The 22,945-nt window shown below is 32.3% G+C and overlaps 2 protein-coding genes across 2 annotated transcripts; one reads left to right on the top strand and one right to left on the bottom strand.

The window, feature by feature from the left end:
- Window positions 1–291: 291 nt before the first annotated feature.
- Window positions 292–3,884, top strand: Smp_097280 (hypothetical protein; the record flags this gene model as incomplete). Its single annotated transcript, XM_018793570.1, has 6 exons — window positions 292–317; window positions 353–597; window positions 633–843; window positions 1,492–1,639; window positions 3,710–3,838; window positions 3,879–3,884. 6 exons carry the CDS (start codon window positions 292–294, stop codon window positions 3,882–3,884), a joined length of 765 nt encoding a protein of 254 aa, XP_018648069.1.
- A 683-nt stretch (window positions 3,885–4,567) lies between these two features.
- Smp_175580 (hypothetical protein) lies at window positions 4,568–21,996 on the bottom strand (the record flags this gene model as incomplete). The annotated part of the gene is made up of 7 exons (XM_018793569.1): window positions 4,568–5,163; window positions 5,434–6,606; window positions 10,085–10,465; window positions 13,735–13,980; window positions 15,764–16,036; window positions 18,662–18,889; window positions 21,765–21,996. The coding sequence occupies 7 exons, from the start codon at window positions 21,994–21,996 to the stop codon at window positions 4,568–4,570; spliced, it is 3,129 nt and encodes a 1,042-aa protein (XP_018648068.1).
- Between the last annotated feature and the right edge of the window lie 949 nt (window positions 21,997–22,945).

The following is a 22,945-nucleotide window of genomic DNA, read 5'->3' as shown; positions in this document are numbered from 1 at the left end:
AAAAGAGGCAAACGATCATTCTGTTTGTCGTTTCGTTATTTACTTAGCTTTATTGACATAGTTACGAATCCCTATAAATGATCCGTAAAATGCGGTTTAGTGGAGCAAATAATATGCTTAAGATTAAAAAGCAGCGCTCGAAATCTCACCAATATCTAATGTTGACGGGATCTTATTATTCTGATATCATTCTTCTTATATTTTAGGTATTTGTTCATATTTGCTTACATTTGGAGATTTGTTAATTAACTGAATTTACCAGATATATTAGTTGATTAATTTTATAGTGCAATGAATATCGGGGGAATTCAAATATAGTGAGTTAGGACTATAATTAATTATTGGAATGTAGCTTGATTAAGATCTTTAGACGTGGCTTTGCTGTTGTTTCTAACAAGCCTTACAAAGTTTCTATCTTTGATTCATGGAACACATGTAAACATGCTGACGGAAATCAGCCAGATTTTCGTAATGTTCCAACAGTGTCCACTATACTAAGTAAAACAACACCTTTGGAAAGTACAATTGCACTCCGAAAATGGCAAGATAAAAAGAAAAATGAACTTGGCGAAGATGGATTTCAGGAGTACATGAGAGGTAAATACCACTAGACAAATGTTTTTGTTAAATAGAACTTCAGCTTTTAGGAAAAAGTGTTCATTCCAGTGTAGAAGCACGACTTACGAAGGGCAAGTTTCCTTCTAATCTACCTGAAAATGTTTCCAAATATTGTGAAAGTCTAAAATATATCTTGAATGATTTAAAGTATTCTGCAGTGGAAACTAACTGCTTTCATCCTCAGCTTTTGTATCGCGGGAGGTTTGATAGTATAGTGTTTTTAAAGTAGGTTCAGGTTTAACAAACTCGTAAAGCTTTTTTGTTTAATACAAAGATAATATGTTTGCCGAACTTCATTAGTATTCCGCGTATCCCTTTTATTTGATAAATTTTCTTGCAAAATATATTTGTTTTTAAAGGATTCCGTAGCTTCGAACAAATTATTCAAAGTATATATATATACCTTATAGCTCATAAATATTACGGCATCTACTCACCCTTCCGTGATCAGTTTTTATATTTTTCAATGATAATATCGGTTGTTGTAACTGATTCGACATATTAATTTAGTAATTCCATAGTGGTGCTATTAACCTATGGAATTCAGTACCAGCATTTCAAACGGTATCTCTTTTAAGACTATTCAGCTAGCAAATATCTTAGTGAGATTGCGGTTCGGTGGGTAAAACACTTGACTTTTAGCTGTAAATTCATCTGTTCTATGTACTTCGATTTCATTTTACCTCGCACAAGTCTAACTCGAAATTAAGTGTTTAACTATATACATTTTTTTCCGATTGACGTCTGGATTAATTATTTGTGCATTTTGATTTAAGAAAAAAAGTAGATAGTCGAGTATAAATGATTTTAGTCAATTGTCAGTTCGTTTGTTTCATTTATTCAACAAAGCATTATTTCTTGACCGAAACTTAGAGATATAAATGAACCTATTTTGACTGAATGGAAAACAGTACACGAATCCAAAAGAATATTGACTATTGAACAGGCTTATGATAGTCCATTACAAGTGGCCGCGTATATTGGAGCTTATAATTTTACTCGTTATCCTGAATCTTTGCCTGTAAGTTCACTTTTTCTTGAATGCTTGCTCCTGTAAGCAAACTACTGTCTGTAAATGGCATAAAATGTTTTGGTTTTCTTCAAATGCCCTTTTAGTCAGAGAGCTGTTGGATGAAAGTATTTTCGTAGTAATTACGTATTTTGCAAACGAACAGATCGAAACGAATGCGTCAATCTAAGTTGTCACATCTCATTTAAACGGAGTGAAAAAAATGAACGAAAGGGGAAGGAAGAAATAAAAAAGCAGTTCCAGCAGTAGTGGAAAATTATACGAGAGAACTAAGGTCTATAGAACTTGAGGAATGAAAAATATGCAGTGATGCGCTATTCATGAATTAGGAAGTCAACTAATAATTAAATCTGATCCAGTGGACCTAATTTTAAACCATATTAATCAAAGTACTCAATCGTTTGTTATGATTAATTTGTGGGTCATAACGTAAACGTGTGTGCCTTTTTGCACGGCTCAGGTTAATAGTAAATAACTTCATAAGGTAAACCCTGTTCTAAGTCTGGTCTCACGTATTCTATGTGTGGATCACTTCTATATGAGTGTACGTAAACTGACCAACTTTGTCAATATTCACGTTTCAAGATGCACATGGGAAGATGGTATGGGTTCATAGTTTACACTCAGCCTGTGCTAATGTTAGTATCTTACTTATCATATAGAGGTATGTTGCATGTAAAAGAACTTAGTTCGTGTCACTGTCTAACAACAAAAGCATCACCTATTTTCTATACCAATGGTCTGAGTTCTTAGTATTGTGCACTATAAGCGTCAGTTATTATTTAATTCTTATCAGTTTCATACTTGTTAATTGCAAACTATAATGTCATCTTACTTCCATCACAGTGTTATGTGTCTCAATAGTTTATTATCTGCGCTAATTTCTTGTTTCATGACAAATTTTCAACGTGGAATTTATTTCAATTTCGCTTCAGTGTGTTTTGTCGCATGATGTTTTTTTCCTGTTTTCTGTTCTTCCCAAAACTACTTAGTTGTAAGCATTTAAGGTATATATGTATTGTTTTGTATGTAGAAAAAGTGTAACATTATATTTTGTGATTTTCACTAACAGGATAATCTATATACTCTCGATTACTTGTTTTTCCTATCTTTACTAAATTTAATGTGTAAAGGCATAAGTGTTTTTGGGATGGGCATTTCTTTCTTGTAGGTATTGGCGAGTAAAATTAAAACAAAAGGTTCGTCTAGTTATCTTAAGCTGCTTAAGGCTGAACTGTTTAACAGTCGAAATAATTGTTTAAGGAAAAATTTAATACTTAGCTTGATGCACGTAACCTCACTTTTGACTTTGAACATAAAGACTTGTAAGTTTGCACAATCTAGGAATGCAAACAGTCTTAGACCATGCACGGATGCATTTTTAGCAAAACAAGTAACGGCTTTGTTATTTGTTACAAAACAATGGAGAGATCTGGTTGTTAAATAAGTCAACGTCTGACCCCGCGGTGTAACGGTTGTAATTATTTGGTGTTTAGTGTACTACTGTGGTGTGGTCTACTTATATACACATAAGTAGTATATGGTGATGGTCAGACATAGAATGTATTTTGCCAGAAGATCGATAAGGAAAGAACAGGAGTGAAGCGCAATCGGTACAAAAATGCATGAACAATAAAATCAGAGAAGACGGGCTGATATTTGCAGAAGGAACAGCTAAGATTGAGACAATTGATTGTTGTTTTGCAAATTAACTGTTTACTGTATGGTTATCAGAATTTAGTGAGATAGTCTGTAATTTGTGCTTAAATACATTCGATTGTCCCCGCCCGTGTTTTGTTTACTATACTACCACCTCACTTTGATTTACAGCTTACATGATATTTACATACAACTCTTAAAAAATAATTAAATCAATCAAGTTATGAAAACGACGGAACTTCCCATATACTTAAGATTATTTTATTGGCTTTATGCGAATCTGGAAAGCCCATCCACCATACATTTATCTAAAAATGTGTTTATAATTTTTAACCGCGTTTCTTAGTATCTAATTCATTGTTATTTCAAAATAGGTGACAATGTATTTTGAATCTAACTTAGGTCAAAAAAGGAATGCTGGTGTATTCTTATGGTGATGGTTATCCAGCTGCTCGGTTTGTTTTGAACGAAACTAACTTGTTACATTACTGGGAGTTGTGGTGTGAACGTGTTAAAACTTATTATGATCAGGTAAACTGCTTAGCATGTTTGGTTGACTTTTGTTGTGCAGTACTAAATTTTAAAATTTCCTCAGGTTTCTGTTTATTTTTCGGAAACTAATATCTTTTCGACAAGCTTTCTGTAACAATGTTCCGTATTAGTTATTTTACGTATGTTATCAATCCACGATAACTATCTCTAACTCTACCACATCATCTATAGTTTATCCTCACTGCATCGTACATTACATCTCTCTACTTTCTTTCCTTCACATGCATAAAATATTCTTACGATGCTGATAATTATTAGACTAGTTAATTTGCTTAGAACATTGCTAACAGAGTAAGAGTTTCTGAGTTATGCAGTAGAAATCTCATTTATCTGGAGGGCGTAAAAAAACATGGTAATGATGTGAAATTAACGCTTTTATTCGTTAGGATATGTGTTTTGACGGTTCAGTCATTGTCTTTCGTTTTCTTTTTGTATGTGTAAAACAAAAAAACAACAGCAGAGAAAAACAAATCAAAACAGAAAAAAAGTTGACAGAAGTGTAGGCAAAGCTGTAATATATGTGGATATGTATGTGAATGAGTGGTTTTAACTTCTTGATTATTGATTAAATGTTGATATTATTACTGGCGATGATGATATACTGATGATGATAGTAACAATATTTGTGTAATGTAGAGGAGATGATGGAAATAATGATGAGTGTACTGTTGCCTACATTTTGAATTTTAAATATTTAGGTATGTGTATTTATCTGTGTAGAATAGGATGAGATGTGAAATGCTGTATAGTTGGCCATGTGACTGGTCCATGACTATCACTGTTACTATTACCATTTGACCAAGTGTTCTGTTTTCTAGGAATATTGTAAAACTGTTCAGTAGTGTCAGCGTTATCACAATGTTGGTAATAGTACGTATACAATGGTATGTTTTCATTCGATTCAGTCAGTAAATGTGTCAACAAAATATCTTCGTTATTATTATTATTATTTGTACGATATATTTCTTTATTTAAACTCTTTTCATCACATATTATTTGATGGTGCTGATGATTCGAGTTTTCTATTTGTTGTTTTATTCTATTTTCAATTGTTCTCGTTGCATTATTCTGATTGTATTCATGTTTCACTTTAATCCTATCAGATTCATGTTGATTATTCAATTGACGATCAATTATTTGTGATGATATCATATTTTCTTGCATGATTATTACTTCTTTTTTATCATCATTCTCCAATTGTTTTAATTTATTTCGTTGTTGTTCCACTGAATTCATATGTTTATTATTCATAGTTAAAACAGTTGTTATTGTAGTCTTATCTTGTGAACTACTATAACCATTTACTATTGTTGGACTAGGTGAACAACAGGGCGATGAACATGTAGTAGAATAATAGGAATTGAATGTTACATTATGCATAAAAATATTCGGCGTAGATGGTTCACTTTTTATATGTGATATACATTGACTATTATTATTATTATCATCACTGTTATAAATAGTATGTTTATTTTTATTGTTATTATTCTGGTGATGATAATTAGTATCTTTTGATAATATTAAATTTTTTAATAAGATTCCTTTTGGACAATTTTGTCCATTTATTAATTTACAGTTTGTTTTATCTTGTGAGCCATATGTTGTCGTTTCTTTTATTGCCTTGATATCGTTTCTTTTATTGTTGTCATATTGTTGTAGAATTGTATCTTTTATATGTTTACTTTCAGTTGTTTGATGATCTTCAGCATTATTATTAATGTTATAGTTGTTACTATCATCATTCATAGAAAGTGATTTAATTAAAGTTGACTGATTTTGTTGTTTTTTCAATGTATAATTTGTTTCATTCAATGATTTCAATCTAACAATCACAGGTGAATTCGTAATTTTTGCTATAGTTGTAGTCATTGTTGGAAGTATATAATCATTAAGTTTTTTAATAGGACTATAACCTTTACTATTTTGATTTTCAGAATTAACAGTATTACTGTGGTAATCATTTGAATTCACAAGTTCATTTGATTTAATGTTGGATATTGTTGATGACGGTTGAATTAACTTTAGATCATCATTGTTGATGATAGTATTCTCTCGTTTGTTTGCTTTCAAATGTTGAATATAATGGTGATGATGATGTTGACAATAACGGTGACGAATAGATTTGGAATTACATTCATTTTCTGATGTTTTTGTTATTTTTGTTGTGGATGGTATTGATGTCAAGTTATAATTCGCTCGATTATTTGTTTTATAAGATTCTTTTAATATTAAAACTGGTGAAGAGGATGGTGACACTGATGGCGATGATGACGACGTTGATACTGAAATAGGTGATTTTATTGATGCTTCTAATTCCGATTGATCCTTGTTATAATCATGTGATTTTACTAGAAAAGGTTTAACACGTGAATAACACCGTTGGTAATAATGACGATATCTTGACCGTGTTGTTTTTGGTGCCTTAGTAGTAATATACTGATGGTAATCACTTTTGCGTTTATATTGATGGCGATGATGATGATGATCATACCGATTTTTCATTAAATAACATCCAATTAAGATGGAGATTGGTAATCCAAATATACAAATTAATATTATGCTAAATATTAAAATATACATTTTCACTGTTAATTTAAGTTTCATTTCTGTAGAAATATTTGCTTGTTCATTGTCTAAATAGTGAGGATTTGTTTGGTTATTTGCTTGAATAACAATTTCTCCCTGACTTTTTAATTTATTCTGAGTTAGTTGGTTAGTTATGTGTACGGTATTTATCTTTTCATTGCCTAAATAGAAATTCAAATGAATTTAAATAAAAAGCGGGATTGTTAAATAAGTTTCTTGTAATTACGAAAGCGAATAAAGTAATAGTAAATACGTATTATCTTAAATATGCATTATTTACAAATTTAATATTAGTCTAAAGCAGTGACTTAATGACTTTCAATCAGTAGGCCACATATTTGAAGTCAGCCTCACTTATTTCGGTCTTGAGGGTCGGGTAGTATCATTAACTAGCCGTTACACAGACAGTGTGACTTAAATTCGAGTACAGAAATCTGTACTTTGTAAATGAGTTACATTCGTTTATTATTATTATTATTAATGCTGTTATATTTTTCATCAGTACTTTCGAAATAAATAAATCTATTTAACTCTGATTAGATGTGTGAAATCTACGTCTGTTAACGTTTTTCCTTCCTCAATATTTTTTCATACGATGGGAGTTTGCATGCGCAATACGATTTGGTGCTCTAAGAGTATTGTACTAATAATTACAGTTTCTGGATTTGATTATTTGTAGGAAGTCACTAATGTTCATAACTGAAGTTTCAAAATGCAATGAAACAGCCATCAAGTTTTTTTCAAATTTTTGATAGCTCACTCTATGTGATTTTGACCTAACTGCCTAATTTAACTATTCCAAAAAAGTATTACCCTTTCAAATAGATATCTGTGATTGTTTCGAGAGAAACTAAACTGGATTATTCTGAAGAAAATTTTAGTGATACTGTAACTTGGTGGTTAAATTGCTTGACTTTCAGCCCCTAAGTTGCTCGTTCGAAGTCCGCTCCACCTACTTCGGTCTAGGCAAATGGGTAAAATTAACCCTTACACTTAAAATGTGGCTCGAAGTCAAAAAGCACCAGATAAATATGCGCCTCACAAATCTCATTTGATTTGTGTGAGGGCTGAGATACTGCCCAGGTGCCCAGACTGAAGCAGGTGGTTTTCTTAGGGGACCACACCCCGAGCCTTTGACCTAAAGGTCTGATCCACAAGGCAGTGGAGCATCGTGAGGAGATGCAGTCCCATGGTAGCCGGTGACAGACGATTGATTCATACGCCATTTGTTTCCTCAGGATACTGGAGCTCATGTGCACCATTGGTTTGGAATCAGGGATTTCCAACTCCCCTAGGTGGACTTTCCGTGTCCACCAACCCGGTTAAAGCGCCGGACATTCGGTTTTCGTCCTCTCAATTTCGTAAACAACAGTAATGCCACGAGAAGGCAGTGAGTAGGACTTCCCTGACAGAGCCTATATACGCGTGGCCATGTGAGAGCATTTTGAGAGGTAGAGCGGACTCTCCCCACTCTCGGCCATACCAGGGCACTTGGGGGCTTAAATAACGGAGCTAATGGGTGGCCCCTTACACGTATTTTGACCTGGTAAATTAGACAGTAGTAAAATAATTTGTAATGCTTGTTTTTCTCATTTGTTTTTCAAACAATCTTTTGTTTTATTAATTTTCATGTGAATGCTCGTAATATTTGCTTGTTTAATCCTTATAAGAATATGGTTCATATGAAAAATTATTTGCTTATAATGATAACAATGATAATATAGCTTGTGAAGTTCATTTTTATTAATGTTCTTAGAACATTGATAAGTCCTAGTACTTTTTTTCTTACTGAAGTCAGATGAACTAAATACAAATACAGTACAGTTGGAGACCCTGGGTGACATGGCTCAGAGTCGATCACAATGGCGCAAATGTATACACTCTTTGTCTTCCCTTGAACCTTGATATTAAAATTGTTTTATACCTTTCTACGAACTAATTCTTTCTCCCGGTATCATATCCTTATAATATTCAATCTTTTTTTATATTTTACTACCGTTGAAGTAACTGTTTTTGTGAGTTTGGTGCTCGTCTTGTTGTGGCAACTTAGAACAGTGCATATATGTGCCTAGTCCTACGTTTTAGACGATTGACTGACTGACAGATACAGTAACAATATGGCTGAAGGCATAGTGGTTTTAATTTCTTGTGTGTATTTATGTGATAAGTAAACTTGCTTATCTTCCTCTTATTTTAAGTGAATAAGTATAGCAGTCACCCGCATACAAAAATCCAATTATGTACTAAACTGATGAATCATTAATGTATGTTTTTGAGTGAATTATTGTTAATAAGCAAACACTTTTTATTCTGATTATATTTTATTTTGTTTTAGTGCATCAATCCTTCTAATGAAGAATAAGAATTGAAGTTTTGGATGTATCCATATCTACCTGTTGCAATATCATCATTTCATCAGTGGTTTAAATGAAATAAAACATTATTTTTTTAAAACTGTATATGCATTTAATTGGAATTTATAACTGTATATACAATTACTAATTCATAGTTTGTCTAATTTTTATTTGCTATTCTCTTCTATGGATAGTCGACTGCTTCAGTTTGCCGATATGTATCGTTTATTAATTGGTTGACTTAGCCAATTTCTCTCTCATATACATATCAATCATTTGCACCAACAAGAATTTACTAAAAGTTTTAGGAATGAATTCAGATATGAGCCACGTGGTAAATCATTCATACAACCGTCTGTTTTTGAATAAGTTCCTGTGGAATGCTACGCTGTAACTACACATCTCTAGGTAACTAGATTTAAGTTTCTTTAAGGTAGCATAGTATTTGACGGAGAGTAATCTTCAACAGTTTTTCAAATTGTTTTTAAAAGATAGAAACACAAGAGCACTATTTATCTAGTTGTTTGTTTCGTACTGGAAAGACTAAGTCATAATTATTTAAAACAAATAAAATAATCGGTAGTAGATGTTATTGTGAACTAACTACTTTTTAGTGATTTTCCACCACGTCTTATGATTTATTAGTACAATGTCAATCGCTATCCATGAAAGAACAGTGAAGTCTGATACGATGGATTGACATTTTGCAAATGACGTGTTTACTGTATGGTTCTCAGATTTTAATAAGACGTTCTGTAATTTTGTTTTTTAAATACATCTGGTTGTCCCCACTTGTGTTCTCCTCCACTACAATACTAACAATTTATTTCTCTGAAAGAATTTGTAGGAAGTTGTTACACTTCAAGGACTACTCCATGACCGCTTTACATGTGCTACAGTGAAGCAAACTGTCTTTTATGCAGTGGTCTATCTGTGGGATTCGTCGATTAATTTCAAAGTCCTCTAGATCATCCGGAACGTAAAACGTCAGAAAATTTAAAAATCTAGTTTTCATACTCATTGGGATATCACATATTATTTTTATTAATAGCAATCTTAAAGATTCCCATTGTGAAAATAGCAATCTACCCAACGCTCAGTTTATTTGAAATAATGAAGTCAAACCTTTGTAATGACACTTAATAACCATCAGACAGCTTATAATTGAACAATCGAAATATTACACTTTTAGGTTCAAGTTCAATGCCGTAGGGTAATCCCATACAATCAATTATCACATAAGTAATATTTGCACACACTAATAATTAAATATGATTCTACTTACATCGTTCACAACATTTATCTCTTGGTGGGAGTAATATATGTCTTGAATTCTCAATGGATTCCACAGACTGTTCACATGGTGGACAATGATCTGTGCAAACCCATCTATTGTCCTTGGCACATATACATAGTAAACTGCGACATGTACGAATTAATAAAAGACGAGATCCAGAAGGAAAGACATCTGGATATTGTATAATATTTTCATTGTCTATCAGTGATGAGCATCCAGTGTTACGTGGTGTTAACGATGATGATGGTTTTTGTGGGATAGTTTCATTCATTAATATTTGGATCATTCTATTTTGTTGCTTCACGGAATCAGTATTCAACTCATCATTCTTTTGAATATCCTGCTTGAGATTGTTTGGTTTTTCTCGATCTAAACAAAGTTAAAGAATAGATAGAAATTGATGATAGATAGCTATTTGATAGTGAATATAATTGCACAGAACAAAATTAAACGGATAGGGGTTTAAATCTTAGTGGTTGAAGGCCAAGGATTCAAACTATCACACCACCAACACATAGTGTAGCCGATACATAACATCGCGGGAATTACACCATAAATTCTATAAAATACTGATACGCAGTCATTGGACAAGTAAATTAAGACCTAATGAATTTGTATTCTTGAACGCTTCTCACAAAGTCTGTCTAGTCGGGATTGCCGTTGAATAGCCTCGTGGATACAGAATTTAGACACGTCGGAGGTAATGTTTTATGAATAAGTCTGGATTTCGAGTACGTGACAGTGGAGGCTAAATAATCCAGTCATTATCAACAACAGAGTGATGTAAACCTTTTTAATTGTCACTATATGCCATACCCGTTGAAAGTATGGTGGTAGTCGTAAGTAATGCTTTGGTGTTTGAAGTAATGGATATTGAATTTAAGTCATTTGGTATATGAATAATAAGATACAGGTAATTTCAAACCATGTCTTAAACAGGGCAGAACGCCGTCCTGGATTTCGGCGATAATCATTATTCAAAATATAGTCAACTTAAGATTATCATTGGGATATAATGATTTGATGCTCCATTGCGAATTTCGGCTTCAACTTAGTACATGTTGATAATAACCAAGCCCCCAAAATAGGCCTGATGGTATACAAATGAAATACCAATTTGATAGCACAAGATAGCCTCTTTGAAACCATGGTAACTGAAACAATAAAACATGTCCACTTTAAATATCTCGAAAAGTTTAGCCCATGTAACCGTCGGTGTTAATTAATGGAGCAGGTAGTGACATAGTGGAATCCATTTTAAGCTTCATCAAGTTTGTTTACATGTTTGAATAAAGCTATTTAACCAAAGAAAGTAAGTAAAAACGTTTCTGGAACAAGATTCTAAAGTGGTATGAAATATAAGATCTAAAGTAATTTTCTGTCCATTATTTTATACTTTTATCAATAATACCAGTGTTTAGTGTGCCGAGGATCACTAGAAACAGTGAAATGTCTACGAAATCTAATAGCCTTAGCAATATTCACAGAGATCGATTGGGTACCGATTACGGACATTAACATCTAATTTACCTCTTAATTTATTGGATACTGCTTGAACACGATCACTCCATTATCCTTATATCAGACTAGTTGAGGGTAAATACAGATGACAACCAATATCAAAGATGAAAAATTTCCATCGAAATATCAACCTCATGGAATCATGTTGATATGTCGACCTGAAGTCCTAAATGTGAGTTGTATTTTAATACGGAGTCAAGAGTTTACAATTTTAAGCAGATCGGAACAGGAATGAAGCAGTTACACGAAAATCAACTGAATAATTCTATTTTATGGAATGAGTTGTATTCCCCGTCAATATTACATATTTTTTATAGAGGGTTTGTGGAGATTGTTCAGTCTTGTGATTTTACATCTCAAACTTGGTTTATTTGGACAATTATTAAACACCAAAGAGCACTGGCCAACTGCTCATGGAATTGGATTACCCAATAGTGCACACCTTCGACCACACCAGTGCTCGAACCAAGGACCATCAGAGTTTTCATCTAGCGCTTTACTTTTACACCATTGAGTTGACATCTAAGCTGAAGTCGGTTCGTAATTTAAGACTGCGTGTTAAATATGTTTGATGCTTAAACAAGGTAACTGTGTTTCTAGACATAAGTACTGTATGTTGGAAAGTAAATCATATATTCCTAGGGGTATATATATATATATATATATATATATATATATATATATTTCAAAAATGAACAATATTTGAGCGAACAATTGTTTTCAATAACTTCATCATCAGGCTCTACAGTTATAAGTCCATAATTATAATATTTTACAAAGTCCAAAATGAGGCATGTATTAATGAATTTGACAATGTTATATGTTAAAAATGGTAAACGTTTGCATCTGTTACGACATATATATACTTTAAAATTGTGTTATTTGTAAATTAGAAAGGTCATTTAATAAAGGTCAAAGTGATTTGTAATAAAGTGTCCCGTCACAATCAGCATAATAGTAATATAGGAAAGATGAAAATGTAAAAATTTGTGTGAATAAAATGCATAGTAGGAGAATTTCATCTAGTTAATATAGATAATAATGATAAATAGTGGATTGGTTGGAGTTAGACATAAACACCGTTGGATGCTGGCTCAATGGTCTATCGGTTAAGTGCTCTGACACGAGACTGGTAGGTCCTGCGTTCGAATCTCGCGAGTGCGGATCGTGGATTCGCACTACTAAGGAGTCCCATAATAGGACGAAACGGCCGTCCAGTGTTTTTCAGGTTTTCCATGGTAGTCTAGCTTCAATTGACTCATGATCTCAACTCTATATAAATAGTAATAGTAATAATAATAAGATTGTTGTGTGAATATAATATGTAATAAAAGGGGATGTTATCAAGATAATTACGATAAAGGAATTGGGAATGATGGATGTGAAGATTAAGATAGAGGTGATCAACAAAGAAAAAAAAAGGGGGGGGAGGTTTATAATATTTAGTTTAGGAAACCGGTGATCCAGTCGTAGGCCAAGGTAAACATAGTGGCTGGATATACTTTTTTTGGATGCATAAATTTGGTTTTCTAGAGTTGATCCAGATGGCTTCGGCTATGTAAAGTAATCGTAATCTAGCTCTTTGAGGTAGAGTTTTCGGAACTTGATATAAAACAGAGAAGGCTTCTTCTATTTTGATATGATGTTCACTGTCTACCAAGTGAGAAAGGATGGCGCTGTTAATGGATTTAGTGACTCCTTTTCCCAACCATGCTGGTACATGTTCACGAATACGCAAGGATAAAGCCCTCTGAGTACGGCCTATGTAACTAGCTCCACAGGAGCAGTTGAATTGGTATACACACATGGAATTATTATCCTTATATATATATATATATATATATATATATAAGGAGAGAGAGGGAGTTTGGGGAACAAGTTGTATAAATGAAAGAACATTTAGACTGAAAGGCATATATGCTTTGTTTTTATTGAGTAAAATAAAATTGTATCATACGAAGTTGTTAGGTTAACATAATTGGTTAAGACTGTTCAATAAGGTAGTTTTAGTTTATCACCAGAATATTTTTAATAGGAGAGGAATGATCGATGTGACTTACTAGACGTAAATGTAGTTAGCTTTTATGAATTATAAACTGACTATTTAAATAATTTACTTTTTTGAGAGGGTGGAGCACAGTATGAAGGGCAGCATTCATCCTCACTTGTCATTGGTATCTGTTCAGGTGGGCAGAGAAATAATTGTTGACATGATTGCCGTTTACAACGATATGTTCGGTTTATTTCACATATACACTCAGTACAATGATCAAAACTTGGAATCCATCGTGTTCCAACTGCATGATATGAAATTTCTTGTCCATCCATATAAAAACAATCATCCTCGTGCCAGATTAGGCGACCTATGCTTTTTGTTGAGTACGGAAATAATAAAAAAGAAATGGTTTTATTAGGCAATTATTAAAATATAGTTTACAATAGTCTGCCTTTATTAATGATATTTTTATGGGTTAACTACAATAATTCCATAATTCTATTCTTGTAATAAGTAGTTTTATGGCAAATCACATTTATACTTAATCTCTTAGTTTATAAGTTGTTTATCTAGATGTAGCTATATTCCATAGTCGAATTAATCATGTTCATTTACATAGTTTCAATTTTATAAAAAGCTAGTGTTAAACAATTTTCCAAACTAGTTCAATAAGTATTTAACATTAGTGCTGACTCTGTCAGTTTTAACCTATTTAACTAGCTAAACGTGAATGGTTAACCATCTACGGAATTTATTTCCAGTCCTCACTCAATAAACAGTTTAGTAGTTTTACATTTGTTCATTTCTATAATTGATCAAATATTCTATTCCCTTCAGACAGTTAACGTAATTTACCGGGTTAATGTTTTGTCTTATTTAGGAAAGCTTGGAATTAGTACCGACAGATACTTTCATATCGACTCATCCTCAGTCTTATCATTCATATTATTCCAAAAATTATTTGATCCTTTGATTTTTAAACTATATGCTAAATTGGTGATCATATTTGCAAAAAGTTGAGTTTCGAAAGTAGTTTTCCGTTGAGATTTTGATTTTTTTTAATTCCTACTTCAATATACTTCAGAATGTAATCTTACTATATTCTAAGAAAAAGCATTCTGAAGGTTTATTAGATGAAGTTATAGCTGATCATTTGATCAAAACTTATGTTAAGTGACGTAATTATTTCAAAATAGTATGAAGTTACTGCTATTAATCTTACATGTTATCTAAACTTTTCTACATTTAGTATCAAGATTTTCTCTTTCAGGAAATGAGTTATCACACGTGCATAAATGTATTTATTATTTATTTATTTGAACACATAAATATTGGTACAAAGAGACATGGAATACATATACGCCACACAAGTCACTTGATTTGTGTGTGGGCTGTGATACTACCCGGGTGCCCAGACCGAAGCAGGTGGTTTTTTTAAGGGAGCCACACCTGGAGCCTTTGACCTAAAGGTCTGATTAACAAGATAGTGGAGCAACGTCAAGATATGCATTCCCATGGTATCCGGTGACCAACGATTGGTTCATACACCATTTGTTCCTTCAGGATCCTGGGGCCCTTGTGCCCCATAGGTTTGGAATCAGGGTTATCCATCTTCCCTAGGTGGACTTTCCATTTCCACCAACCCGGCTAAAGCACTGGACATTCGCTTTCCGTCCTCTCAATTTCATAAAAAACATCCACGCCATGAGAAGTCAGTGAGTGAGACTTCTCTCACAGTAGCTGTATATGCGTGGCCATGTAGTTGTTGTATTTAAAATCTTTGTATTTATCTTAAGCTCATTCGTCATGGAAAAACCATTCAAAAATTATTCAACTTGAGTAAAACTAAGATTCTGTTGGTACTAGGTAAGTGTTTATTTGCTATTGTTAAGAATTTGTAAGAACTTCACATTTTTAACTCATTACACGATCCAACCCAATAAGCTCAAGTTTTGTACTCCAGATTCACTATCAATCTAATAGTCTAGACTTTCTAATGTCAATAATATTTAATAGACTACTTGTACTTTTAATAATAATAATATTTATCACCATATCCAACTTCATTTTCCTTACAATATACGACTATCTTATATGTGTATACGTGTATAGAAAATTAATAATAACAAAATATTTCAAAATCATTTCACCTGGCCTTGGACAATAAATACTTGCATTTAAACAAAAACAATGTCCTTGTTCCAATACTATTTGTTGTCCAGGTTGAATTGTAATTATTTCTTTATTGACTTTACTACTGATATTTGAAATTGGTTCAATTAATAAATTTTCTTGTTGATTATTTAATGATTTTGACCATTCGGTTAAATTTAAATCAAGTCGTTTAAATGTATTTACAATTTTTTCATTTGGATTAGATAACCAATTTTTCATATCAATATTTACTGAACATGTTTGATCACCTAAGAAAATGTAGATAATAATAACAACAAATTCATTGTAATTTAATCGTTAGTTTTGTAATTATTGTGAAAAAAATAGGATATTTATCAAGAAGAGATTAATTTTATTGAATTGAAAATAATTATAAGCTAGTTTACATCGACTGCAGAAAATCTTCCGTTGGACATCTTGTTGGATACCTTTAATCTGCCGGTAATCCTAACAGAAGAAGAAGCTCAACAAGTCGATCTACGGTCCAGAAGGTGATCACTAAGTTAACAGCGACAGAAAGTCAAAATGCAAGTGGACCCCAAGAATGTTCGTTATTAAAAAGGGAGGTATTGGGGATGGTAAATCCCCAGAACTTACTTGGTAAACGACTTATTTTTGTAATTTTATTTTGAAAATTTGAATTTCCTTGTTTTCACGCCAAAAGCGCTCCTTTCACATTCAAGTCGTATTTCCTACTTGGAAAAATCTTAAACGTTATTGGTTCGTTGTATTTTTTTAGTGTGCTATTTTGTAATGCTTCCCAAGGACAACTTTATACTGTATAAATACGTTTGATTTCTTTATATTGTGATTGCTTGTACTTCGGCTGCTTACGGAATGTATTTTCACCTACTTCGTCTTGGACTTCTCACTCTAGTTAGCGGGGCCTGGGACAACGGATTAGCTTAGCCTATCGTGTCATTGTGTCATTGACCTTCGTTCGTTTACCGAGAAATCGTAATTAGCATCAAGCATATCAATATCGTCTGGAGGATTCGAGAAAACCAAAGAGTATTGAATAAATGTTGTATCTTAATACTTATTTTTTTCTCCCTCACTAGTACATGCACACTTGATTAAACACAAGAACTTCATATTTGAAATTTAAAAAAATCACTGAATTTCATCCTAATTATTCCAAGATTTTATATTCACCATGACAACTGATAGATCTAAGTTGGGACTTAAAAAGGGTTGAGAGGTATGACAAGCGCTAGACTAAGACAAAGCAGATATCGAATTCTTGTTTACTATTGATATCAGTTTATGACTAAAATTATCATTAGACTAAGAGGATATTATCAAATCATGATAGTAAGAGAACGATTCAATAAAATCAACACTGACAACTAAGGGTTTTTATGATTAATTCAATAAACAATTCTCATTACATTGTATAACAGTTGGAAGCCAAGTGAAATTTAAATGTTAATGACTGAATAATTCGTTATAAGAATTTAGTAAAATATTTTTACACTTCTATGTAACCGCTTTGATAGTATTAGATTAGCATAAGCCAAAATAATAAAAAACAGGATGCTAAATATCAAACACTATAATGTTGGTAATTATATGTAAAGGGAGGTAAAGCTAACACGTTGTTTGATTTTTGAGGTTTATGAATGTAAAATCTTGTCTGCAGGATATACATTTTTAGGGTTGTGAATCAGGGTAAAGAAACTAAGACTTGGGAACATATCTATGAAGCCACTGACCACAGATCTGACCCATGTAGGAATGTTCAGATTCACAGATTGAGTCCGTTGACATACTTGTCAATAACGGTTGTAGCCTTGGGGTAGCGTGTCTTGAAGTGGGCTGCAATACGCATATTTACACCTATTCTATATTTTCTTTTAAATCCTGAGTTTTAATACTAGTTACATTCCTTACTCTCTTATTTCCTTCTATGTTTATGAACTATAATTTACCAAAATATGTCCTACTATTACTTTTGATTTTTTATATACATGTCGTCAATTTCTCGCGGTTAGATTATGTCTAGGTAAAACACCGGTAAAAGGAGATTTATGACAGGCCGTACATCATTTATGAGTTACCAGATATTTTTATAGGTTTTTAGATCAAAATAAGTGGTTAATTTGATGTCAATTTCTATAACTGTAAGTCAGCAGTGTTACTTAGTAGTTGTCGTTGTACAGAAGAAACAAATGTTATTCCAATAGTCTTAATAAGAGGCTTGGAAATAATCGACCTGGGGTTCTTTTTAGTTTTCATGAAAGGTAATAATTATAAAATGTTAACATAATATAAAAAGGCAATTAGTTGAGTGACACGTGTTCGAATCCCACAGAAGTCATCCTGTTGGTGAGTGCCAGTTAGTACGAAACCATATGTTCATATTCTCTTACCAGCTACCTCCAACCACTTAACATCACTCCTATAAAAACAGCCTTTATGATAATGCTGATGAGGTTGTCATAGAAAAAAACTTTTTAACGATGGGTAAGTTATCGTCTGCGTTGTAACATTTAACGGAATAGTGATTATCTTTATTATAATGCACAGAATATACCACAAAGTGTAGGCTTCAGTTCAATGCATAATTCATGAGTATTTCATTTCCGATAATGGTCCAAGGACTCACGTTTTGTAACCCTTGCTATATTTGACTGTGTGAAACTGAATTATGAATCGTGTTACCAACAAAATTTTGATGAATTACAGTATTTGCTGATTATATGAAAACATTCTTGACTTCAATTATTCATTTGCAGTTACATTGAAGTTAAATAAAGTCTTATTAAAACACATAAATTTGTCACAGCTTGAAAATTTCAAGCAAGTAGCATTAATAAAATATGAAATATTTCTACATAGGCTGTAAATTTTATGATCACATTAATCCTTACCTCGACATCTAGGACAACAAAAAGGATCCCATATTATCATTTCATCTGAAGGACAAGATAATTCTGATAATGGTGTACAATAATCGAAGCAGTTCCATCGGCCGTTGACGCATTGACATTTTTGATCAACACAAATACCAGTAAGTATAATCATTTCACCATGTGAATATAGAGTATCGACACCCATTTTTAGACAACTAGCGAATTCGAAAGTAATATCTGTCGATACTAGGATATAAAAAAATAAAGTTATAAGCATTTTATTATAAATTAAGTATTGTGTTAAAACAATGAAACAGAGGACCAATAATCGATGAATTCTTACTTTCTAGTACTTCTTACCTACTAGTTTTTTTCCTTGAATTTCACTTCGATAAATCAACGTTTATTTTAAAGTCTGAGATGCTATACTGTTTATATAATATTGTAAAAAGCTATAGAGTATCAATTTACAAGGGCTTTCAAGTTTCTGTTGTTGACCTTTACGATTTCACTTGACCAATCAATGATGGCATATGTACAGTCCAAGTAGATGCCTCGGTATTACCCATAGTTGCAAGCTTTATTGCATTTATTATTATTAACAATAGTGTTAAGCTGTAGAATAGAAAGTACGGAATTAATTCATTATTTCGTACTTAAAACTTTTAAATAATCTTTGTTTGTCACTATATGAAATGATAAAAAGAGAATATGTCTGTAATGTATGCTACTTATGTTTGTCAATATTAGTAGTATGTAACACCAATTGGAAATGGAAAACCTGGCAGCAAAAGGCTATGATAAAGACAGAAACGGAATTAGAAAGGAATTGTGAATCGGAAGAATCGTACAGAATATGAAAGACAAATGATGGAAACCTGCAAATGAAGTATTAATGTATGGTTCTCATATTTGACCAAGATACTCTGTAATTTGTACTAAAATACATTGTTTTCCCCCACCCGCGTTCTCACTTATAACACTTCTAGATAAAACATATAGGACAAAATATTTCTCATGGAATAAAGTCAGATAAGTAAATCTATCTATGTGAATAGTGAATTGTTTGTTCAGAAGATTGAAACGGAAAGATTATTTTAAGTAGACAAGCGTAAATATGGTAACTAAAAGTAAACCTAATGAAATGTTTATGATTCCTGATTTTATTTTTATTACAACAATCGCAGTTTACTTATGTCAGTGATTGTAAAAGTTTTATTTTTAAAAGTCTCATGCTTCGACCAACCAGATATTCGTTATGATTTAGGATATTTTAATTTTTCAAAGTTCTTGGTCATCATCAATAGTTTTGGATTGTTTCCTTAAACGTTCAATGCTAACTTCTCTGAATGTGACGCTCGGTTACATGGGTACCTCTTCTCCGAAAAAATGTCGATACGCACTTTTGACAAGTTTCATGTGGAATGATGAATTAGAGTTTCTTGCCGATTACCTCAGATCAGCTAACGTTAAATAGAGTGAATTAAAATATTAATTCCTTTAAGTTAATGATCACGTTCAAAATTAATCGATAGAAGGGAGACTCTTTCCAGGAATGCCATACATTGTGAAGCCTTGATAATATTAAATCAAGAGAGAACAAAATTTGCAAAATAAAATGGATCTACTAGATTTTAAGGCTTCTCACCAGCTGCAAACGTCCTAAATTTATAATAGGAATATTATTTTAAAAGTGGTATTTGATAAGTTTTCTAATTGAACGCTAGATTCGGTTCCTAAGTTCTTCTAGTAACCCGCAGGTTAATTATTGTGAATGCTTTTCAGATATCCACGTTGTGTCCACTATCCATTAAATATTTGGTAGTCGCACTTGAAAGGCTTACTTTCTTTCAGACATAACTTACGCGTAATATGTTTCTAAAGTCTTGTAGATGCTTTTATTTCAGTCCTTCCTATGAACTTGCTTCCACAGGTACATGTAAATTCATAAATAAATTTGGCGACGACCTGAGAAAGGTAGTGATCCACCATTGATTGATTTAAGAAACATATGGTTTTATACGCGGAAAATAGTTGAGTTGCATGAAAGCTTATCATTAGTGCTGCTTTAATCTTTTTACCGATACTACTTGAAACCTCTTCAACTTTGAATGTAAGCCTGGTGAAGACAAGTTTTCTATCAACAGTTGTTTGTTTAGGACTTTCTGTAATTGTTTTTCCGTACTTCATAATAAAGTTTCTTAGATATCCGTTGTTTATAAACCACTCTTCAATGTATGCTATTTCTTCCTGTATTTTGTCGGTTGAACACAAACTTTTAGTCTTATTAAGCAGGGTTTTGACTAAATAACGTATGTAACCAATGGAACAAAAACTGTCATAGTTTAATTATTGACTTGTTCATGTTTTTTCTGAATATAGTCTTCTCGGTTGTTTCATTGCTCTTTCGTCTTATTTTCAGGTCTAAGTAGTTAAACTGATTATTATGTTTTTATTCCATTGTGAATTTGATGTCAACATGTGGTTCATTAAACTGGTCTAAGTTTTGTCTATTCAAGATTAGACACAAAAATGTCGACCAAAGCAGTTCCTAGTGGCGACCTCATGAACACCCCACCAATTTACCTGTATAACTGACCAAAAAGTAGATGTAACATTCTACAGAAGATATGTTGACGATACATTTATTGTCTGTAACTACATGGATCATACCTCACAGTTGCTTTATCAGTTATGGTTATGACATCTAAACGGATTAAATTATTTAGTCAAATACATTTTGATAAAATGTCTCTGATTTAGTAATGCCAATTTATAACATTCACATGTATATTAATTATATTAACGACAACCTATTTTCAATGGGACAAATGTGATGGCTAGCCTTCATTGAAAATTTATTCGATAGCTGAATTGAAACCGAGACTTTCGAAATTACGAATTTTCTTTACTTATACATGAATTTAGGTTTTACTTCGGTTCAGCTTCAACTTTTATATACGACAAAAATATAACTGTTTGGTTTAGAAGACCATACTAGGATTATTTAAAAAACTATTATGGTGTTCTAGTTCATTGATATGTAAAACTTTACTGCATTTATTGGCCTTTAAATAAGCATAAAATTTTTGTGAAAATTAAAGTCATGCATTTTACGTACCTGTTCCTTTACATATCGTATGACAGCATGGACCAGCAGGTTGACTATATTGACCAGGTAAACATACTGATGGACATTGATGAGGTTCACCAACACAATGTACATTTCCGTGCTGACATTTACATTTTACACATGGTACTTCAGCAGACATCCATATATCTTTGTGTTGATAATAAGTATTAGTCACAGCGTAATAACAAGCTGAATAAAGAAACGAAATAAATAGAAACATTACTATAATTTTTATTAAGTTCAAGTAAATAAGTTTATGAGAAATTCCATAAATAATTTTTCAACATACTTTAGCACCTTTCCTACACTCGCTTTTATTTAGGTTTAATTTTGTCAAGCCCTTCATTCACTTATTTAGCAGACCGTGTTATTTCAACGATAACAATTTGTATATCTTGGTTTTACTATCATGTCTGTATGAACGTGTAGGCTTTTCATGTAACTCTTAATTCGCCTCTGTGTTCGTTTGCTCCTTTGCATCAGTATTTTTGATTAAATTCTCTTAGTAGGCTTGTGGCTTAGTGATCTGTACTATTCAATAACAAAATATAGTTGTCGCTTCATGTTGCTTTTTGAGATTCATACACTATTGTTGTAACTTATCTAATAACAGATATCAAGGTGATTGATATATAGAGCCTTAGAAATTTTCTCAAAGATAATCTATTACAATCTATTCATGATGCACAGTAAGGTAGATATAATATCCTCAAATAATTCATTTGAATTCAATAAAACTTTTGTTAGATTTTTTTGGTTTTGTCTATTGGTTAAGTGCTCTGGCGCGAGACTGGTAGGTCCTGGGTTGGAATCTCTCGAGTGCGGGATCTTGGATGCGCACTGCTGAGGAGTCCCACAATGTAACGGAACGGCCGTGCAGTGCTTCCAGGTTCTCCATGGTTGTCTAGCTTCAATTGACTCATGATCTCAACTATATCAAACTTCTAAAATCTCCACAAAACCCCTTCTGATAATATTTTTATATTATGAATTGCAATCTGATAGTTTTAATTAATAGAAAATAATATAATGTCATCCGTATAGGTAAAAGTAAGAAAACATTTTGGTCTAATTATCTAATTAGTTAACAATAAAACAAACCAGTATATTTAATGTAAATTAGTTCATTGATATATGAACATTATTTGTTTGACTTTATCATTTTAAAA

The sequence above is a fragment of the Schistosoma mansoni genome, chromosome 1, assembly GCF_000237925.1.
Source record: "Schistosoma mansoni strain Puerto Rico chromosome 1, complete genome".
In the NCBI taxonomy this organism is placed as follows: domain Eukaryota; kingdom Metazoa; phylum Platyhelminthes; class Trematoda; order Strigeidida; family Schistosomatidae; genus Schistosoma; species Schistosoma mansoni.
This window is presented reverse-complemented; position numbering and strand designations above follow the sequence as displayed.